The sequence below is a fragment of the Mus caroli genome, chromosome 11 (genome assembly GCF_900094665.2).
Source record: "Mus caroli chromosome 11, CAROLI_EIJ_v1.1, whole genome shotgun sequence".
Taxonomy (NCBI): Eukaryota; Metazoa; Chordata; class Mammalia; order Rodentia; family Muridae; genus Mus; species Mus caroli.
Window position 1 is genome coordinate 60,715,660 of NC_034580.1, and position 23,715 is coordinate 60,739,374.

A 23,715-nucleotide genomic window follows, 5' to 3' on the forward strand; every position below is an offset into this window, starting at 1 on the left:
ACCCCAGAAATGATGCTGAGAATTGGAGAATCTGAGATGAGACATATTTCCTGGACAAAAGTGCATGCATCTTTCCAGTGTGTGTGTGTGTGTGTGTGTGTGTGTGTGTGTGTGTGTAAAACACTGACTTCCTGTAGCACAAGGTGCTTCAAGAGGGCTGTGACTATATCACCTGCTAGAAAAAAGAGCTTAGGGGTCACTGGTAGGAACAAACACTTCAGCAAGAGGTTGGGGTCCAGAGCATCTCTCTACCTCATTGCTGTCTATATAGTCAGCCAACTCTTCTTATATGAATTTGGATTTAGTGTTAGTTACTTTTCTGTTGCTGTGATAGAATATCATGACCAATAAAACTAATAGAAGGAAGACTATTATTTGGGGCTCGTGGTTCCAGAGAGATAAGTCCATCACCATCATCATGCAAAACATGGCAATAGGCAGACATGATAACTGGAGCTAGAAGCTGAGAACTGAGGGCTTCCCTCTTGAACCACAAACAGGAAGGAGAGAGAGAGAGAGAGAGAGAGAGAGAGAGAGAGAGAGAGAGAGAGAGAGAGAGAGAGAGAGATCTCTGTTTAGGGAGCAGAGTTGAGTGAAGACCTTATAATTAGGGTTGTGTTGTTCTAGTTGCCATTTGACCCTGGGTTGACCAATGAGGATCCAGGCCACCAATCCTTAGAGCCAATGGTTCTTCACCTGGGAACTTGGCTGAAAATCCTTGGGAAAGACACTGCTTGGTTGTCAAGCAGACACCATACAAACCTGAGGTTGTATCATACAAGTCATGGGACATGAGGTCACCTGGCTGAACATGAGTCACAGAGAAGACAGCCACGGACAGGGGGAAGCCATGATGAGTGAGTGGCTGTGGCCAGCCCAAATCAAATTAAGCTCTATGTGATATTTTAGTTGAGTGAGCCAAGTGGTCTTTTAAACTTTGTTTTGTTTTGCATAAACCAACCTAAATTTTGGTTGGTTGGTTGTCAAATGAGTCATAATAATCATATCATGTAATTTAAAAAAATTACAACACTATACTGTATTTAGCCAACAGAGGTGACATGCTACTTTAACACATAATTATAGAAAACTGCAAAGATATCTTATACCCCTTTTAGCAAACTAAGTCTCCAAGTTCTAGAGAATATGAGATACTTCTAGCACATTGCAGTTTGGCTTAGCCACATTTCATTTTTGTTGCTGGTGTTTTAAGACAGGGCCTCTCTGTATAGTGCAGGCCAGTCTCAAATTCAGGATCTTTCAACCACAACTCCAGAGTGTTGGGATTATAGGCATATATCATGACAATTTGGGATTATAGGCATGCATTATGACAACCAGGTACACACCCCTGCAAGATCTCTCTCTCTCTCTCTCTCTCTCTCTCTCTCTCTCTCTCTCTCTCTCTCTGCTAGGCATTGAAATCAGGGTCTTCTGTCAGCTAGGGAAATGTTCTAACATTGAACTCACACTTTCTGTAGTCCTAGTTTGAGTACTTGGTAGCCACAGGTGGTAAGTGGTTTAGTGTGTCCATTGTGTGGTCGGGAACTTCATGCATTTCTTTTCCTTCTCTATGTTCCCTTCCCTTCTCTATGTCCCCCCCCCCGCTCCTTTCTTCTTCCTTATCTCCTTCCATTCTCTTCCATTCTTGTATTCTTACTCTTCCGAATGATTTTGAGTTAGATTTTTCACTTTGTAAACAAAAGAATGGATGTCACTAAGCCCACCATTTTTTGGTACCTTTGATTTTTGACACTACTTGATAATGCCAACCTAAATGGAATCTAATATACATAAATCACCATACTATACTGTACTTTTAAAAATAAAAAAAATCATCAATAAGTAAAATAATTAAAGCTGTTGTTTGTGGATTGAATACTGCATGTAGAGAACTGAGTCTCTAGTGCATAGTTTTTGAGTCCAACAGCCCCCTCTTCAGTCAAGCTGTGGACTGTGACCATGCCGAAAGGGAGAATACAGTTAATACCAAGACTTCATTGAAGCTGGTGCAAAACCAAAAGAAGATGCTACCTAAAGAACTTCATCAAAGCCACCAAGAGCTGTAAGATTGTGTCATGATGCTTACCACCAGTGAGAATCTGTCTCAAAATAATGAGTCTCAACCAAAATCCTCAACCAACCAACCAAGCAACCAAGCAAAAATAACCATGCCACACTATCAAGAACCAAACTATTGTTTAGTCCTGAAACTATTAATCCCTCCATGGTTGGCATCCCAAGATATAATCACTCAATGTTCTGTTCACCACTTCACCATCACCAAAATGTTTTTTAACACCACCAGAACTAGGACTGGGCTCCCACGAACAAGGTCTTGAGTGACATCCCCTAGATACACAAGCTCTATCATCTACAGGGAATAAATCATGTTAAGATTTGAAATCAAGAGTGCTTGAGTCTTAATTAAAAAGGAGGAATCAAATGGAAGTTTAGTCCCACAGTAATAAGGCTACATACCAGACCAGATCTCAGTAAAAAAATCATACATGTGAAGCTGACACAACATTGGATCATTGTACAGTTTTCTAAAAAGTTTATTAATTTTCAATTACATGAATATATATGTGTCCATGTATGAGTAGGTATGTGCACTTCTGGGTACAGGTGCCTGTGGAGACTGGGAGAGGACTTTGGATCCCCTGGATCTGGACTTACAGGCAGCTGTGAAGGATGCAGGTGCTAGGAACGAAACCCTAGTCCTCTGTAGGAGCAATATCCACTTCTAACTCTAGAGCCACCTCCTCAGTCACTACTGCATAATTTCCATGTTTCTATTATTACTACAATCACGAGCCATTCTCATATAACAAGTATTAAGAAATGAATTTGCATCATGTCTGAGCCAGAGCTATAACACCAGTCTTGTAACATTCTCACCCTGATTAGGATCGCTGAAAACTGTCATACTCAGATGGTAGGATTCTGTTAATATAATTCAAGTATTAGCCTTATATCATAATTATGATGGTATAATTTAGAAGTTTCTTCACACCCCCCCCCCCAAAATCAACCAATACAAGAACAGATAAAGTGCTTACAGCTGAGTTAAAAACTGACATGTCATGTTTACTAAACGAAAAATCCCAGCAGGCACTGATAAGTGTCTAGAGAATGCCCACCACACACACCCCATTGCCCAAAGTCAGCCTCCACCCCTAATGTAAACCTGGAGATGACATGGGAATCATTTGTCTCTTTACTCCCACCCCATATACTCATGTACCCACTTAATTACATATTCCCTAGAATACCTACTATGGAGTATTCTTTGAGATGAAGGATAAATGAATCTTGTTCTTTTCTACCCAGGACTGATAATGGTACATGCAGGAAATCAACCCAGCAAACACACCAGTAACTTTTTGTTTCTTTTTTAAATCTTGGGAGATTTGAGAAAATTGAAGTGAGGGTTTTTTTTCTCTTTGTCTTTTCTCTCTCTCTTTTTTTTTCCTCCTTTTTTTTTCTCTGTGGTTGTTTTGTTGTCCTGATTGCAGATATGGCTGTGACCTCAGGCCCAAGGTAAATAATCCTCTTCACCATGAATAGGAGTTTAATAGCTCTTAAGCTGTGATGTGGAGTGACAGCAGGGTCCTGCCAGTCAGAAAGAGTCCACTTCCCAGTCACTACCAAAAGCCAGGAGCTCAGGTTCATTTTAGGATTCTTCAACAGAATAACAGATCAGAGAAGGCTGGTTTAAAGCTTTTGTTCTCTTACTAAAACATCTAAGCCACACTTTGCATTTCTCCTTACTTAATTCCACCAAAACAGAGTATTAAGGCAATCTCAGGAACCCAGAAAAGGCTCTTTCCCACAGTATAAGGCTGGCTCCATAATCAGAACCATGCTCTGTCACGAAATGCCCAAAGAAAGGGTAAAGGCATGGGGGCTGTGGGCAAATCTTGGGTGTTTAAGGACCAANCACATATTGTCAAAGAGAGAGGCTCCTTCCCAGAAGGAACTACAGACAAGGGCATGAATAATTCCCTAAGCTTAGAAAGTGTTTTGGGAGGGAGAGCAAAACCACCCAGGGTCAGCTGACACAGTGCAGACATGGGTGAGGCACAGAGACAGGAACCAGCTCTGGAGTTCTGCTGGACAGAATGGAGGGAGAAAATCATAAATAGAACAATATGCAAGGACCCAGAACATAGCCAGGAACACAGCGTCAACCACTGTGTATTTGCTGATTTATTCATGCAACAGCTATTAAATTAGTGTCATTCTGTCCAGTCATTCTTGAGATATTGTGTTCAAACAGACAAGAATTCCTGTCCTTACAGAGTTTGTAACCAACTAATAGCAACAGACACAATTGATTATATAACAGCTAAGTAACTTAAAGGGTATGTCAGATAAGGGAGCCTACTATAAAGAAGCCTTGGGGTAGAATAACGAGGGGCAAGAGTAGAGAGAAGTGGCAATCTCTTCTGGAGTCATCAGAGTGGGACTTATTGGGAAGGTGATATGGAACCAAGACACGTATCGTGGAAATTCTAGAGAGATGTCCAGGCATAGGAAAAAGTTCCAGTATATCTGAGAAGAGATTCAGTGACAGGATGGCTGTTGACAGTTGCTTCAGAGATGGGTTAGTAGGAGATGAATTCTGGAAGCTAGAGAGGATCTATGAAGCCACTGGGAAGAAGAGAAGGGAACCATAAGATCTTGAGCAGAAAAGACATGGTCTGATTTGTGTTTGAAACCAATCACCTTGGCTGCTCATTTTGTGTCAGACAGCAGAGGGACAAAACCAGAAGCAGATTCGTGAGTTCTGAGGGTGTTATGACTTATCCAGGTCAAGACGTCAGGAGCTCAGATGAGCTGGTGGCAGTGTAGGGAGTGACTGGGGAATGTCAATATATTGTGAAGCCTGAACTAACGGGGCATTTTGATGTCTTGGGAGTGAATACAGAAGGAGAAAGGAATGAGCAGAGTTGAGGATGGCTCCAGGGATTTGGACTGAGATGGATGATGGGAAATAATAGGAGTGGAGGATAATATGGAATGGAGGAGAGAGTAAGAATTCACTCTATCAGAAACAATTAGGCAGGAAGAGTTTTTTTTAAAAAGATAATAAATTAGTGAAATAGCCAAATGGACAGATTTTTGAGATAGATAGGAAACACACATAACTTGTGGGTTCTTGGATGTGAGAAATTTCCAGTGTGAGTAATATCGGTAGCTAGAAGTGGTAATCACAGATGTAGAAAACACAGAAGGAGAGAATTGGTGCTTGGCCATAGCAGATATTGAAGCTGAGGCTAAGATTTTCCACTAGGCACACAGAGAGCTAGATTTAGCTAATGGGATAACCTGGCATTTGCTTGTTAAGTAGAATTACCTCCACTATGAACATGAATATTGGTGCTTTCTTTATTGTCTATTCAAAGACATCTGAACAAAAGAAATATTAGTGTCTGCCACATGAGGTCAGGACACCATTCACATTCCTCGTTCTCTGACTACTACTCTTTGTACAAATAAACCAGCCATTCCCAGAGAGGAGGAAGCAGGGAGATGGCACAAGTGTTAGAGGAGGTGTGGAGAATGCTCTGAGGGCCTTGAGGTGATGAGGGGAGAAAATAGGGGCGGGGGGGGGGAATAAGTGGAAGGTAACAGAAAACCTGGCACCATACTGGTAGTTATACTCTGCTTTTCTCTGGGAATTCAGAGACTGAAAACAACAACAACAACAACAAACAGAAGAGAATGATTGATTAAAAAAAAATCCGGGCTGGTGAGATGGCTCAGTGGGTAAGAGCACCCGACTGCTCTTCCGAAGGTCCAGAGTTCAAATCCCAGCAACCACATGGTGGCTCACAACCATCCGTAACGAGATCTGGCGCCCTCTTCTGGAGTGTCTGAAGACAGCTACAGTGTACTTACATATAATAAATAAATAAATAAATCTTTAAAAAAAAATCCTTTCTACAGCACAGAGGCACATGTGGGAAAATGCTCGTGCATTGCCTGGAGTTCCCGTGCTCCAGTTTCCAGCTCTGAGACAGGCTGATGGTCATCACACAGCAACTTGATGACAGACACTGAAGGAATATCAATTTGCCTAGAGGCAAACCAAGAAAAAGAAAGAATGCCAACCCACAGAACAAACAAGGAGATGGTATATTCCAGAAGGCAGAGAATGAAACCATCAGCAGACTAGAGAAAATGCCCCAAACCTGCTGGATTCAGAGGTTCAAAGAATTCCATGAGCCCATTTGTAAGAAACCAGACAAAGTAAGAAGCAATTGAGTGTACTGATAAGCAGGACACAAGAAAATGCTGTTAGGGCATTAAAGTGCAACGGTGTCATTAAAATTCCTATTGGAAGCATATGAAGCAGAAGCGATATTACATCCATAAAGCTAGTATTGTTGAAATTAACTCGAAAGCCTCTCCTGCAGTGCAAAGTAAATGGCCAGCAGGATGACAGCCACGGTGAGAACATGATCAATTCAGGCACAGGAACCAGTGCCATTCATGGCTCCTTGGGGCCAGCCCAGGCCAGATGAACGGAGCCCGAGACAGCTACTGAATTAGTGTAGAAGAAGAGTACAAGAGGAGTTTTCTTTTCAGATTGTAAGAGCTCACTTCATCCCCTGAGTGAACTTAAGTCCCTTAGATACATTGTACTTTGAATCAAGAAACTAAAATGGGAGAAGAGAGAAAGTCCAGAGAGAAAAGCCCAAAATCAGAATTCCAAAGGCAAAGTTTGTAGACAAGCATAGGGACAGCTGTCTTCTGTTAAGGTGGGTGGCTAATCAAGAGGCCCATGTATCTACAGGAACATGTGATCTTTATCAATAGGGCAGCTATCTACAGGAGCATGTGATGTTTATCAATAGGGCAGCTATCTACAGGAACATGTGATGTTTATCAATAGGGCAGCTATCTACAGGAACATGTGATGTTTATCAATANGGCAGCTATCTACAGGAACATGTGATGTTTATCAATAGGGCAGCTATCTACAGGAACATGTGATGTTTATGTTTATATGGTGAATACAATGGCCCCTGAATTGTGCAAAGTCACAAAATGCCATCACCCCAGTTAGCAGCTGACTTGAGTACTGATAAACAAGATAGAAATGGGTCCTTGCGGGAAAGGTGTTCTTTGATAAACACGGGTGGAGGCAAAGTAGGCACTGAAGCTCTTCCAGTCTGTAAGGGAGGAATAGAAGGTTGGAAAAAATAAGCCAGTTCCATGTGAAATAGAAAGATACAGAAAGGACACAATAAAAATGGCCTTCTTAATAACCAACTACTTATAGTGTAAGAATGAATGAAATAAGACATGGTTCATTTAAATAAGCACTTTTAAGGACAATTTAAGAGATACTGTGCATGTGTCATACACACACAGACACACACACACACACACACACACACACACACACACACACTGTTATAACCCTGAACCACTTCTTCCCATCATCTTACTTTGGCTCTGGGTATGGAAGGTGTATGGTTTGGGTGTGATGTGTTCCCCAAATTTTCATGTGCTGGCACTGCAGTCCTTAGTGTGGTGGAAGGCAACTAGATCCTAAGACATCCATACTTAAAAATGGATTAATGCTGATTTTGTCTCTTGGGACAGAATCATTTTACATGATAATGGGTTGTTATAAAAAGCAAGCCCAGAATTTCCCAATTCCCTCTTCTGTATCCATTGCACATATCTGTGTGTGGTCCTACCACTACCACACAGCCTTCACTAGAGCTTAGCATAGAGCAGTGCTGTGCTTTTCTACCTCCAGAATGGTGAATAAAAAAACCTTTCTGCTCTTTATAAAGTATTGCACCTCAGCTATTTTGTTATAGCAACTCAAATAGACTATAACAGAAGGGCAGTAAATGAAAAGGAAAGAAAAATGGAGGAGAAAGAGAAGATGGCCTTGAGGAAGGGGAGAAAGTCCATTAGAGGATTCAAGCCCCAGTGGGCATGGGCAGACAAGACAGCAGCTGGAGACATGTGCATCTGCACTTGACTTTTGATCCTATTTCTGATGCTGTGATGGCTCTAGATGACCACCAAAGGTTTTCAGACCTCAACTTTCAGTGTAGTGGTTTGGGGCTGTTCTTCACTGGGCAGATGAGAGAGACATGGCTCACCTGGGTAGAGGTGCTGTGCAGCTTCAACAGCCCGTTCTCCAGCCTCTCCACCTTGGCCTGGAGCTCTTTTCCATTTCTCTCCAGCAAGCTCTGGTACAGTCTGATGAACTCCAGAAAGGACTTGGGTGTTGTGTAGTTGTATCGCTGCTCATTGGTCAGGTACGACTGGGATGTCTTGTTGACACTTATGTGGACAAAGGCCATGAACTTGCTAATCGACTGCTTCACCGCCGGCTAGCACCAGAAATAATGAGATTGAACATGATCATCCAACCCTTGACCATATGGAAAGTTATGCTCCATGGTTCTATCCAACCTCCAACTTTAACCTTGACCCCTGGATGCCTGAGGTGAGGTGGACCCTCAGGGGAGCCCTGTTCCCTCTCACCTCAATGTTCTTTGTATTCTGCAAGAAACGGAGGCTCACAGACTCCAGGGCCTCCTGAGGCCACTCATGGAACCAGTTGATAGCAGTACAGTTCACAATGGCTGGGAACTTCCTGCTTCGAATTCTCAGCTTGTTCCCCACAGGGGAGAAACAGAGAGTCACCTGAGATATTGGAAGTGGAGAGAGGACCAAAAAGTTGATATCAGAAGGGGAGGGACATGCTGAACAGGGTTAGACTTTTCCCATGCCAACCCATATTTATAGCTATATCAATAAGACCTGTTCATAAACTGTATGCTGTCAGTGCTGCTCAGCCAAAAGATCATTGTATCATCACCACATCATCTTGACACAGTCCAGAGGAGCAGTGTCCAATTTATCACATCGTGTAGCCACCTCTGGCAGTGCCCATGACCAACAGCCAGTCTTTCTGTACCTTAAGTTGTCGCCGGACTCTCTCTATGAAGAATTTCCAGCAGTTCTCTCTGCTGTCCATGAGTCCCTGGCTTTTGACCTCATTTCTCACATTGTTTATGATGTTCTCCTCTTCCTCATCAGAGTAGAGATCTGGGATCTCACCTGGGGATAAGTGGGGCACAGACATGTGGCTTTGAATCATGATAATTGACATAATCACACAAAGAGAGTCGTTTGGCATTAAGATATAGGTCGCTTGGTTTTCCACCATGTTCAACTTCATGTACTAGTGAAACTGGGCAGGTACCATATCATACCAAGACAGGGAACAAATGCATTCATGAAAGGAAGGGGTACAGGGTTTCTTTTTGTTATCTTGTGGTAACACCCCACCCTAGTTATTTCTTTTCTTTTTTTTTTTAAAGATTTATTTATTGACTATATGTAAGTACACTGTAGCTGTCTTCAAACACTCCAGAAGAGGGCATCAGATTTCATTACGGATGGTTGTGAGCCACCATGTGGTTGCTGTGATTTGAACTCGGGACCATCGGAAGAGCAGTCGGCGCTCTTAACCACTGAGCCATCTCGCCAGCACTAGTTATTTCTTCTTTTCTTCAAGGCATTTATTTACCAGCTGCTATATTATTGCCCTTTATGGAAATTGTACCCTTAAGGAATCTTCTTCTTAGGAGGAAATATAAACCATACTTATCCATAAGACTTAGGGCAAAAAAGGGGCCAAAAGTAACATATAACTATGTGCATATGGTTAAGGAGAGGGAGGAACAGTCATTTCCTACAGGACACAAGAAGGGACCCTGGAATGTAATGTGAAAACATAGTGCTTAAGTCAACAGAGGTCGGGGGTCGGGGGGTGAGTTACCTAAGAATTTAGCAGACTATATTTGCTGAACTAAGACTCACAAAACTCAGTATATGATTCTCATCTTAATTTGTACTCTATGGTGAATTTTACATAGATCAACTGTTTAACTATTAAAAACGGATAAAATGATGAGGAAAAAAATTCCTAAGAGCTTTGAGGGAAAAAGAATTTTCTGAATGCAACTTTTAATCAACTTAAAAAACCTCATTTGATGTCCCCAAATGGGGACATTTGGCATCTTAAAAAAATGACAGAGCGCTAGCATGACCCAGGAACTACAAAGGATAGACAGCAACTCAGATTACTTACTTACTATATAAAGATATGCTTCACAAATGAGGATAGAAAAGTAAAGGAAATAAACACATGGTTAGGTGCCTACCCTCATTGTAATAACAAAAATGTTGACTGAAACTGCTCACTTTTTTGTTAATATACCTGAGGTTTGCAAATATGAAAAGACTCTATACTCATAGTAACAGAGATGTGTGTTGACAGTATGCCAACTGTTGATTTTTAACCACATTGGCAAGATCTTAAAATGAGATAAAATACTTTAATGAGGCAGTATATGAGAATATATTGTATGTTCAATCCCAGATGAATAAAATTTCAAAATCTAACAAATACATAAATTGGTATAGATAATAGGGATTTTCATGGAAATGACAAGATGTTTACATATCGGAAAATTTGTTGAAAAGTTTGCTACATTAAAAGATTTAAGAAGCAAAACAGGGGTCGGTGAGATGGCTCAGCAGGTAAAGGCACTTGGTGCCTCTACTAATGTTCAGTGATTGATCTCTGGAACTCACATTGTCTTAAGAGGAGAGAGTTCATGAGTTCATTCCTTCATGTTACCCTATCACCTCACATGCATTGTGGCACGTGCACTTTTTTTAAAATTAGATATTTTCTTTATTTACATTTCAAATGTTATCCCCTTTCCCAATTTCCCCTCCAAAAATCCCCTCCCCCTCCCCCTACTCCCCAACCCACCCACTACCAATCCTTGCCCTGGTACTCCCCTATACTGGGGCATAGAACCTTCACAGGACCAAGGGCCTCTCCTCCCATTGATGACCAACTAGGCCATCCTCTGCTACCAATATAGCTAGAGCCACAAGTTCCACCATGTGTTTTCTTTGATTGATGGTATAGTTCCAAAGAGCTCTGGGTTAGTTCATATTGATGTTCCTTCCATGGGGCTTCAGTTCCCTTCAGCTCCCTGGGTATTTCTCTGGCTCCTTCATTGGGAACCTTGTGCTCTGTCCAAAGGATGACTGTGAGCATCCACTTCTGTATTTTCCAGGCACTGGCAGAGCCTCGCAAGACACAGCTACATCAGGCTCCTGTCAATAGGCTCTTGTTGGCATCTGCCTAGTGTCTGGGTTTGGTGGTTGTTTATGGGGTGGATACCCAAGTGGGGCAGTCTCTGGATGGTCATTCCTTCAGGCTCTGCTCTGAACTTTGTCTCTGTAACTCCTTCCATGGGTATTTTGTTCCCCCTTCTGAAATGGATCAAATTATCCACACTTTGGTCTTCCTTTTTCTTGAGTTTCATGTATTTTGCAAATTGTATCTTGGGTATTCTAAATTTCTGGGCTACTATCCACTTATCACTGAGTGCATATCATGTGTGTTCTTTTGTGATTGGGCTACCTCACTCAGGATGATGTTCTCCAGATCCATCCATTTGCCTAAAAATTTCATAAATTCATTGTTTTTAATAGCTGAGTAGTACTCCATTGTGTAAATGTACCACATTTTCTCCATCCATTCTTCTGTTGAGGGACATCTGGGTTCTTTCCAGCTTCTGGCTATTATAAATAAGGTTGCTATGAACATAGTGGAGCATGTCCTTATTACAAATTGGAACATCTTCTGGGTATATGCCCAGGAGAGGTATTGCTGGGTCCTCAGATAGTACTATGTCCAATTTTCTGAGGAACCACCAAAATGATTTCCAGAGTGGTTGTACCAGTTTGCAATCCCACCAGCAATGGAGGAGTGTTCCTCTTTCTCCACATCCTCACCAGCATCTGCTGTCACCTGAATTTTAGATCTTAGCTATTCTGACTAGTGGGAGGCGGAATCTCAGGGTTGTTTTGATTTGCATTTCCCTGATGATTAAGGATGTTGAACATTTTTTCAGGTGCTTCTCAGCCATTCCATATTCCTCAGTTGAGAGTTCTTTGTTTAACTCTGTACCCCAGTTTTAATAGGGTTATTTGATTTTCTGGAGTCCAGCTTCTTGATTTCTTTGTATATATTGGATATTAGTCCTCTATCAGATTTAGGATTGGTAAAGATCCTTTCCCAATCTGTTGGTGACCTTTTTGTCTTATTGCCTTATAGAAGCTTTGTAATTTTATGAGGTCCCATTTGTCAATTATCGATCTTACAGCACAAGCTATTGCTGTTCTGTTCAGGAAAATTTCCCCTGTGCCCATATCTTTGAGGCTTTTCCCCACCTTCTCCTCTATAAGTTTCAGAGTCTCTGGTTTTATGTGGAGTTCCTTGATCCACTTAGACTTGAGCTTTGTACAAGGAGATAAGAATGGATCAATTCACATTCTTTGACATGATAACTGCCAGTTGTGCCAGCACCATTTGCTGAAAATGTTGTCTTTTTTTTACTGGATGGTTTTAGCTCCCTTATCAAAGATCAAGTGACCGTAGGTGTGTGGATTCATTTCTGGGTCTTCAATTCTATTCCATTGATCTACCTGTCTGTCACTGTACCAGTACCATGCAGTTTTTACCACAATTGCTCTGTAGTACAGCTTGAGGTCAGGCATGTGATTACACCAGAACTTCTTTTATTGTTGAGAATACTTTTTGCTATCCTAGGTTTTTTGTTATTCCCAATGAATTTGCAAATTGCCCTTTCTAACTTGGTGAAGAATAGAGTTGGAATTTTGATGGGGATTACATTGAATCTGTAGATTGCTTTCAGCAAGGCACATGCACTTTTTAATGTCTCACAATAAATAAGTAAATGAAATAAAATATTTTTAGAAGGATTAAGAGGACAAAACCATTAAAATAGAGGCAGAGTTTCTAATGTAAATGTAAAATGTGCAAGGTCTGAAGTCTGAGATAGGGTGTTGTTGAAGGAAAGAAATGAAATCCTAGTAAGGAAAAGAGAGACATGTGCACATGGGCATAATACACTGAGTCCCACACCTGTCACAGAGACAAAAACACAGTGCAAAAATTGATCCTAACAGATACATCCCAAGAAAGACCTGGAAAAGGAGAGAATAGCTGGAAGGAGCTGATCACCCTGTCAGAAGCCAAGTCTCCCTGTAAAGCCAAGACTGTTAAAGCAATGTGAAATTGGTCCTGGGGTAAATTAACATAATAAAAGTGATGTATTTATGAGGTGACTCAGATAAAAGAAATGACAACAGAATCTAATATTGAAGACTGACGTGCCATGGGAGAGACTAATAAGTAAAGATGCTAGGATAATTCAATATCAACACCACAGAGCAGTTAGATTACAGTTTGAAAATACATTCCAGGTAGATTAAAAACATAAATACAAAAAGGGAAGACAGGAGCAATTTAGATACTAAAACATTGGCATTGGGGTGGGACAGAACCCCTGAAAGAGAGAATGAGAAACCTAAGACATTTAAAATACAGTTTAATTTTGTGATGTTACACCCAAATTGATATGATGAATATAGACTTTAAAATGACATTTACCACCCATGCAATAATGAGAGGGTACTATCCAAAATGTAGAAAGAACATCTATAAACCCCTAAGAAACATCTAAGAGTCAACAGCAAACCCCGTAAGCACATGACACGTACTGGAGGGGTGGAGCTATCCAATAACGATTTCGAGCTTGTGGAGGTTAGAAGGTAACTTAAAGGAATGCACTCCCTCTCACTGTGTGGGTTCCACATAGTGAAACAGGTCTGCAAGTGCTTTTACCCTTTATTTAATCTCTTTGGTCCTGTGAAGACTCAATGCTCCAGTGTAGGGGAATGCCAGTGTGGGGAGGCAGGATGGGATAGGGGGTTTCCGGAGGGGAAACCAGGAAAGGGGATAACATTTGAAATGTAAATGAATAAAATATCCAATAAAAGAAAAAAGAAAAAGGAAAAGGAAAAAAAAAAGCCAAATTAAAATACATACATACATACATACGTACATACATACATACATACATACATACATACTTGAGTAGCATATAGTTCAAAGTACCTTGCACAATGGGAAAGGAAAATGAGATTTCATTCATTCATTGACAACCTAGTGTCAGAAAAATGGAAATTTGTTAAAGGTGGGAGGAAAAGATATGGGGAACACCATAAAGCTCCCCACAGCAGGGCGGCCAATTAGCATTACTACTACTCTTGGTAAAGATGAAATGCAGATAATCAGACAACCAAGCCAGCCAGCCCCTACGTAAAGAAACTCTCACACACACAGGGGAAAGTTTTAATCTTTCAACATCATTTCCAATCCAGAGTGTTTTTTTTCCCCCTGGTTTTGAATGTTCAACATATTTTGTAAAGAAAATAGTCAACGTGGGGCTGATACTGTGAATATTGTGAATTTTATTCTTCAGATAATTTAGTCTAAGGGATCTAAGACTTGTTTGAATTTCACGTCAGAGGAAAAAAATGTTTATATTTAGATAAGGAGAGACAGGTTTAGACATGTTTGAAAGCCAGGAAGCAAATGAGGCAGAAATCGAAAGAAGAGATGAGACAGAGAAAAATTCCAACTTGGGTTGTATCCTGCTCAGGTGGAAGGGCTGACTTTGGAAGGGTAGAAGGGAACTGATGAAGGCCAGGGGCACATTGCAGAGGAACTCAGACTCTGTGAGGACTGGGGAGACATGAGACTCATGTGAGGACTGGGGAGACATGAGGCTCTCACAGGAGTCCCAGGGAAAAGTGAGGTTTTTGCTCAATGGCGTAACTCAGTTGAAAGGATGAAGGAAGCAGCAGACTAGCTGGAGAGTTAAAGACCATTGTCATCGTGTGAAGGCTTAGGGAGTATCGTGGATGCCAGGGATGCCCTGTGCATTGCTGGAACAAACCATAAGGTTAGCATAGTGCTATCTGGACCCAGACCCACCCACAAGATCCTGATAGATCCTTAACTCTTATGAACTTTCATTTCTTCTCCCAAACCAGCATGCTAATGTTAGTGTTGCAGCAATGCCAGAGATGGAAAAAGTTCTTAGGGTCACCCTGATCATTCTCCTCTCCTGAGGACTTGAGGTCTCCGAAGTGGGTAGTTTAGCCAATGGTCTCCAATACTAGCTGCCTGGAATTATGATCTTGTCAATCACCTGACCTAGTGCAGATCCCTGAACTACTACCTCACCTAGCTTGGCTAGTGTCACTACCCCAGGTAGAAGTTTTATGTCAGATAGCCTGAGTTATTTAAAAGATGAAAATGGGGCTGAATAGATGGCTCATCAGTTAAGAGCACTAGCTGCTATTTCAGAGAGGGTCAGGGTTTGAACCCCCAGCAGCCACAGGTGATATGATAGCTCATACCACCTAATTCCATTTTCAAGGCATCTGGCAATGTCTTTTGGTCTCTATGGCAGCAGGCACACATGTGGTGCACAGTTATATGTGCAGACAAAACTAACACAAAAAATAAAAATTGTACACAAAAATAAAAATAAAAATAAAAAAGTAGTTATGCCTATAAATACCTTGTGTTATCATTTGTCAAAATTATGGACTTCCAAATGAAATAATATATTTCAGCTCTCTTGTTAAAAAACCAGAGAAAACTACTAGAAAAATAAGAGTACTTAGTGTGCTGGGAGTGTTGGGGTTCAGGGCACAGCTTGTATTGTTTTGTTAGACAGATGGAGTTGGCTTGTTGCCACCCTCACGGTTTCAGCAGTGGGCTGGGTTTCCAGCTCTGTGGCCTCTGCGCTCCCCTGCACTTCCTTGTGTGTAAGTATGTTATAGCCCTCCAGGTAGGGTATGGATTCCCCTTGATCTAAGACATTTGTAATTGGTTCACATCCTTTTCACCTTTCCTTCATTTGAAAGATGCAAGGTTGATGTACTTTTGATGTTTCTCTAAGAAATGCTGCATATTGAGAAGAAGAACTATGGCCTGCAGGCTAAATTTGTTTGCTGTCTCTTTTTGGTGTGTCCTTACTGAGAATGGAACATTTTTAGGCAATCTTTTATGCTTGAAAGAAAGCAATATTTAGTAGCACACAAAACTTATGTAAAATTCAACATTTTATTGTCCATGAATCATTTTATTAGGTACAGCCACGCTCTTACTGTTACATAGAGCTTTGTTTATGCTTATTTTTATACTTCAGTGACAGACTTGAGTGGTTATGACAGAGTCCAGGTGACCTGAAAAGCCTCGTAGAGAAGGCTTGCTGCTCTGAACTTCTGAGCATCCTCAGTGACAAGATGCCTAGAGCTCTGAGGGGCATTAGGAACTCATCCAGGTTCATCAGCTCACCATGATTTTCTCAAGATCCTGAGAACCTATGAGATCTCTGGATGGAATATCTAGTGACATCTAAACTGTGAGCAAAGTTCCCAATTTCAGATGCACCCTTCGATTTCTCCTGACAACATTCATGTCATTTATTCTGTGCTATATGTTAATACATGATTTGATAAAAGCTGCATTATCTGTACAAAGGCAGAAGCTCTTTAAACACCTCAAAACCATTCTTGTAGGACCTAAAGTTGGGCCTCTCCATCTCTACCCGCAGGCACTTACAGGCTAAATGCTATAGTATCTTGCAAACTGGATTAGCAATATGCGATTGGTGTGTTTTGGTGGGACTCTGATACCTTGGTATAGTTCAGTCAGTTCGAGCTTGGGATGAAAGGGAAGTGTTTGATTCAGTATTACACTTGCTTGTCAGATTTGATCCCCACCTAGATCCTATGGTTAAACAACAAACAAACAAACAAAGCCAAAACTGCTTCCTTTGTCCCCAGAAGAAAAATCAGGGGGTTGTGATTGCCACTTGAGTGCCCATGTTCCTCACTATCTATGGCATGAAAACTTACCAAAACATACTATTCTATAGTAATACCTAATATCTCACCGAATGTCACTTAGAATCCAAGAGGCATTAAGGACTAAGAAGGACACTGAAATAAAAGTTTGCAATGGATCTAGTTTTGTTAGCTTTCCATCCTAAACTAGATAAGTAGATATTTAATCATTATGTTTTTGTGTCCCTAGATTATTTGGCACTGTAAAATAAGCAAACAGCTGATAGTATAGTTTTAGTGTCTTTAAAATTATAGTCTTGTGTTAATATAGCAGGAATGAGTGTAGCCACTGATTTTTCAATAGGACAAGGCTACTCCTAGTCCTGAGTGTGGAACAGTGAAGGCATATTACCAATAAGACACTTGAGTGTTCAGATATGGGTGAAGAGGATATGATTCACAAGGAACAGTGGAGGCCAGGATGTCTGGAATGAGCCTGCTATGTGACATCAAGGAATTAGGGACTGCTAACTCATAATCTGGCCGTGAGGGTAGCAATGGGAGAAGGGGCAGCAGAGAGACTGTTTCCCTATACCAAGGGGATTTGGGTTGCATACTGTTCCCAGCTAGGGATTAATACGGGATCATGGTTTAGACAGGCCCTGCCTCAACTATTATACCAAGGGGTTGCCTGGGTTGGAAGGACATAAGTTAAGAGGTGTCAGAATTTGTCATAGCAAACATTGACAAATTGGGGTAGTCTGGATAGAAAAGATATGGATTCAGAGATGGGTGGAGAGAAAACAGCATCAGTTTGCTATCTCATGGATACAGATATTAAAGGAAGGGCTAACACTGGGGGCAGGGATCACTGATGAAGAGACTAGAATGCAAGAGGAAAACAAGAGGCTGATCATTTAGGCTTTTCTTCTTTTGGTCTTTTTTGGGGGGAGGTATTGCCGTCATGGCTTGATTTTGACAGTGATGTCATAATACTAACAAATGAAAATGCACAGGAGAAAACACCATAGCCTAAGGCATGAGGTCACTGGCTCTATGAAGCAGACCTTTGCAGGAGGGTGGAATCAGTAGCACACACTCGTACTTTTATAGCCATCCTGACTTGTAGATAACTACCACGTACTGAGTCATTGGCAGGGACACCCAAGGCCCAACCTTTCATGGTAGCAGAGTTCTCTCTCTTGTCTAGAACCCAATTTTTCTGATCACAAGGTATAGTTTCCTTCTTCCATTGTAAGTTCCAACAACCAAATGATCAGACAATCCAATGGAACTGAAGGATTACTGAGAGATGATTTAGAACCCCCCATGGACTTGGTTGGACTTGTATCCAGTGGCTTCCCAGTCTGAAATTATTTATTTGAAAGTGAAAAGTAGAAGATATGCTCTAATCCTCGCTCCTAATGTTGCTCATTTAAAAGGGAGAACATTATAAGAAGAAAACAAACAAATCCAACTTGCTGCCCCACTTAAACACATAGGCCCAAATCAGGATTTTAGGAAAACCAGCACCTTGAAGGGAAGATCGGGCCAGCAGGCTTGCATTTTATTCAGTGAGACTTCAGAAATTGGTCTACACATCAGCAGAGTTTCTTTTAAATTAAATAAATTAAAGATACTTCACTGAGAAATGAAATTTCAATGGGCTAAAATCAAACAATGTTGGAGAAGGTGACCTGGCTGGATTGGTGCCAAGTGAAATCCAGGGTGAGGCAGGCACCATACCCAACATCTCCAAATCTGTAAGTTTTGGAATCTCTGTTTTACTCCTTTAGTTTTTCAGAAATTAGGATTTAAGATAGAGTTATTGTAGGAGGAGAATTGGATTCCTGCCTCATTCAATACAATAATAATTTTAAAAAGGTTGGTAATATTGTAGATTAAATACAACGATAAAATGTAAAGATCACATTTAAGAATGGAAACATTTGTTATTGGGGGCATAAGACTTAGCAGGAAAATTCTCTAATATAAAATTAGTTTAAACAGGATCAAGTGAGAAAGATGTAAGTGTAGGCTCAGGGTTGTTCTAGGAGGCAACACAGTGAGGAATCCAGGGCAGAGATCCTCCCTAGAAACAAGCCATTACAGAACCTGTTAGTGCATGTTCTGGGCCAGGAGCCAGGGCCTCTTCATGGAATGACTGTCAACTGCCATTGGGGGGGGGCAGCAATGCTATATGCCATGAAGGAGACAATGACTCTGAAACAGTGACATCATCCTGGAATGTGTTAATATTCTTTATGACCTGACTTTTCTGATGTCAGACCACTCCTCTACCTTTAAATGACTCCAACTTTGTTAGTGGTATCCAAGGGTAAAGACTTTCTTACCAGATGCCAGGAGGTCATTGATGAGCACCAGGAACCTCTCGTCAGCCACATGGGCATCAGTCATAAGGAACACTGTACTGAGATTTTTTACCCCAGCTTTCAGACAGAGGCTGGCCAGGTCCACCTGCAAGATCATCAATGTCACAGATCCCTCAGAAGAGACAGACAACTCATTACTCAGGAAAGGAACCATTTTCTTATCTACTTCAGTTGGAAATAAAACAAGATGACAGTGAGAGGCTGGGAGGAACACTGCTTTTCAGCAAGAGGCAGGGAAAATATGCCATGTTTTTAGGTATCAGTTCAATGGAGGTGAACAATTAAGATCACATACTGGGGTTCTTAATTCATACAACTACAGCTGCTGATACACTAGTGCTGAGGTCCTACAGAAAGTTAATGAAGGTGGTCCTTCCCAATGGTCAGGTGTGGTCCTTGCTCATCTGTTTTACTAATGTCATCAAGTGAGGGAATGATTTGTTCCAGAAGGGGCTACCTGTATGGGAATGAATGCATCCTATACCAGCAATGCCTTCTACTCTTATGACTGGCTCCAAAGAAAGACTTGATTGAAAAAAATGTGCTGGGAGACATAGACATAGGTGTAAACACAAAACCATGCAGAGGAAACCCAGTCAAATCTGAAGATGGATGAAATCTGAGGACTGGGGAGGGACTTGATCTCACCTCAAGGTACAAGCACATCTTCTCTCCCTCTGTCGTCTTCCAGTGCCTAACCAGTTTGAAGACCTATATATGCTTCCCCTTCTCTTTCTCATGAGCATTCTGAGGAAATAGCACCTACTCTCTGAACTTAGCAAATTATCAGACACTTACACACTCTTCTTCCATTGATCAGATCCTATCCAATAAAGATTCTCAAAATTATTGCTTGATCCACAATAGACTTTAAGAACCAGTAAGGCTATAAGCTGTAGCAGTCCTGGAAAGGGTTTCAGCAAATCAACCCTTCACTGTGTTAATGTTCTTTAATTATGGCCTGAATTTGGCCAGTGCATTCAGTCTTGGCTCCTTGAACATAACTCTTATAAAGTTGTACATTACACACTACTATGCTCCTTTCTCTCTAGTATCCTTCATAATTTATTTCCTAATAACCCTAAACATTCTTTTACTGTAGAATTACTGTAGTGTTCAAATAACACGTCAAAGGCAACCAAGTTCTTTTTTGATTCATGGTTCTTATCCCTCCCTTTTGCAGACTGATCTAAGATGGCATTTCTCAATTTTCATTAGGATCACCCAGAGGATGCTTTGAGCAGTCCCAGTGCCCAGTTGGTTCCTCCATGTGAGCTAAATCTGAACAATTTGGGAAGGGAGGCAGGCATCAGCATTATTGGAATATTCCTAGAGATTCTGATCTATAGCCAGGATTATGCCACTCTGTAAATGCTATTTACCATCCACTAGCTTGTCTTTGGAAATATGAAGAAAGACCATGAGCCTGATTTATGACCTTGGATGCAGCTTGTGTTAACAAAGGGCTGTGGCTTCAAAGCAGAAGAGAACATCTGCTTTTATCACTGCCTGAGAGATGATGAGTGCAGGTGGGTAGGGTCTGGCTCAGGACTGGCTGGAGTTCTCTCAAGAATACTAAAGGCAGTTCCTGATGGGATTTATAACATGACTTTCTAAAAGTGACATGGCTCTGGCTGTGGATTCAAAAGACTGCTGGACAAGTGGCCTTTGAAAGTGGTGTATGCTACCTTTCTTCACTGTCCAGAGCATAGACTATGGCTTCTATGTGCCTACACCCTGAAACCAGGAAATATCATAGAAGGTCCCAGAGGCAACGGGTATTCCTGTCTACTACAATATGAATTTCTTATAAAACTTGGACAGAATCTCTGAATCCTTCCCAAGTCTACAAGAGCAGTTAACAAACTGTGTGCTAAATTTGAAACAGATTGGACAAGAGCCAAGACACACTGATGTAAAAGATGAGGCTCCACAGATGTTGACCCTTGAAAAGACCCGTCCTTCTGCTGAGTCTAGTGAGAAAAGAACCTCATATATTACCAGCACAGGAACTAAAGAGAACATGGACAATTAATGGGAGGTTCTGGGTAGGAAATATGGAGAACCAAGGAAAATGACAAGGATTGTAGGTGGCTGGTGACTGTAGGTGGAGAAGCAGGGTGTTGGTGGTTTGAATAGAAATGACCCCCCATAGACTCATGTGTTTGAATGTTTGGTCATGGGAGTAGTAGTATTAGGAGGTACAGCCTTGTTGGAGTAGGTATAGTCTTATTGAAAGAAGTGTGTCACTGTGGTTGGGCTCCAATGCTCAAGGCAGGCCTACTGTAACTCTCCTTTCTTGTTGTCTACCGATCCAGATGTAGAACTCTCATCTCAGTTAGCTCTCCAGCAGCATGTCTGCCTGTATGTCTTCATGCTTCCCACCATGATAATGAACTAAACTTCTGAACTATAAGCCAACCACAATGAAATGTTTTCCTTTATAAGAGCTGCCTTTGTTATGATGTCTCATCTCAGCAATAGAAACCCTAACTAAGACATAAGTTGGTACCAGAAGTGGGGTATTGCTGTGACAGGCCTGACCATATTTTCATTTGGAGGAGTGTGGACTTTGAAACTTAGGTTTAAGAAACCAGTGGAATGCCTTAAGCACACTTAATGGGCAATTCTATTAGGAACATGGAAGACACTGGGTCCAAGGGTAATTTGAACTGTGGAGGCCTAGCTCAAGAGGTTTCAGATAAGGAGAATATTAGTATGTGGCCTGGATCTTGAGATATTTTGGTGAAGAATGTGGCTGCTTTTGCCCTTGCCTGAGGATTCTGCCTGAAGGTGAATTAAAGAGTTTTGGATAAATTGTATTGGCAGAGGAACTTTCAAAACAGCCTAGTATTGACTTTGTCTTGTGGTTATTAGTGTTCACTCTTATGAAGATCAATAATGAAAAGGAACCAGCTGAGCAAAGAAAAATACGAAATGTACAGATCAAGGATAAAATGGGTACCAAAAATCGGAAGGTAGCTAAATCCCATGTTTAAGGAGATAAATACATTAAAGAAAAGCCTTATGTTAAATGGAATTAAGAGAATAGTGACCTCAGGCAAGCCCCTGCCCAGCTAAGATTACACTTGTGGAAAGGAATTAAAGAACAGCTTAGGACTGGATGTGATGGCACACACCTTTAATCCCAGCACACCAGTAGAAGAGGCAGGTGGATCTCTTAAGTTTGAGACCAGTCTGGTTTATTGATCAAGTTTCAGGACAGTCAAGTCTAGGCTGGGAAGGAAACCATCAAAAACAGAAATCCAGTGAAGATATAATTGAATGATGGGCTATATTCTAGCCCCAGCCGCTTCAGTCATATGATTCTAGTTTTAAGAGTCAAGGATAGAAGAAAAGGACTTTTGTGACTAAGGAAAGCTGCTAAAGGCCAGGCAGGTATCAGGGGTGTCCCTGTATGGAGGCCTAGAGTGACAGCTGTGTGAAGATACGAAGGTGAATTATGGAGTGTGTTGGGAGACCCCAAATGTTGGAGATCTCAGAGCTTTGGATACATGCTGAGGAAAACTTCAAATAAGGAGTCGAACCAGTCCAAGAGATAAAAGTTTGCTGCAGTCAACAAAGCTGAAAGGAGTTGGAGATTTGAAGAACACTTTGCTATCAGGCACAGAGATGCAGAGCTTGGAGTTTGTCCAGCTGGGTTTTGGTCTTGATTTGGCCCAGTATTTCCTCACTATGTTCCCTTTTGGAATGGTAAAGTTCATCTTGTGCCACTGTATGTTGGAAGAATGTTGTCTGTTTTTAATTTTGATATTTTTAGGGGATTAGGGCTAGGAGATTGCATGATCTCAGAAGAGACTTTGAACTTGTGACTTTTACACAAGTTTGAGACTGTTAAAGGCTATGGGGACTTTTGAAATTGGACTGACTGCATTTTTGCATTATGTTATGGCTATAAGCATATGGGGGCTAGGGAGTGGGGTTTTGCAGATTAAATAGGAATGTCCCCCCAATACAGAGTGACACTATGAGGAGGTGTGGTTTTATTGGAGTAGGTGTGGCCTTCTTTTGAAGAGGTGTGTCACTGGGGGTGGACTTTGAGGTCTCAAATACATAAGCCAGGCTTAGTATGACTATCTCTTCCTGGTGCCTACTATCTAGATGTAGAACTCTCAGTTACCCTTCAGCACCATGGCTGCCTGTGAGTCATGATGTTTTCCACCATGATGATAATGGACTAAACCTTTTAACTATTAGCTAGCCCCAATTAAATAATTTCCTTAATAAGAGTTGCTGTGGTCATGATATCTCTTCAGAGCAATAAAAACCCTAAAGAAGACACAGAGTCTCCTCCTACTCTGGCCAAACTTACCTTGAAGTCAGGGATTTGGTAGCCTTTGCGAAGGGTGATCTGGAATACATCCATGGAACTGATAAAAGCTGCCAGCTTTGTCAGACTCTGCTTACCACTCCCACCTACACCAACTAGCAGGGCATTTCCTCGAGGGGACTCCAGGATTCGGTTGATGTGACAGCTGGAAAAGAGTAAGCAGAGACATAT

At 41.4% G+C, this 23,715-nt stretch overlaps 1 protein-coding gene across 1 annotated transcript in view; it reads right to left on the bottom strand.

Annotated features, from left to right (window-relative positions):
- Positions 1–23,715, bottom strand: part of Dnah9 (dynein axonemal heavy chain 9) — a 333,710-nt gene that overhangs the window by 112,174 nt on the left and 197,821 nt on the right. The window contains exons 44-48 of the mRNA XM_021178488.1: positions 23,527–23,689; positions 19,155–19,278; positions 8,960–9,102; positions 8,524–8,685; positions 8,136–8,369 (exon numbers count right to left, since the gene is read on the bottom strand). Coding sequence (XP_021034147.1) covers positions 8,136–8,369; positions 8,524–8,685; positions 8,960–9,102; positions 19,155–19,278; positions 23,527–23,689 — 826 coding nt within the window. The remainder of the gene's footprint in view (positions 1–8,135; positions 8,370–8,523; positions 8,686–8,959; positions 9,103–19,154; positions 19,279–23,526; positions 23,690–23,715) is intronic.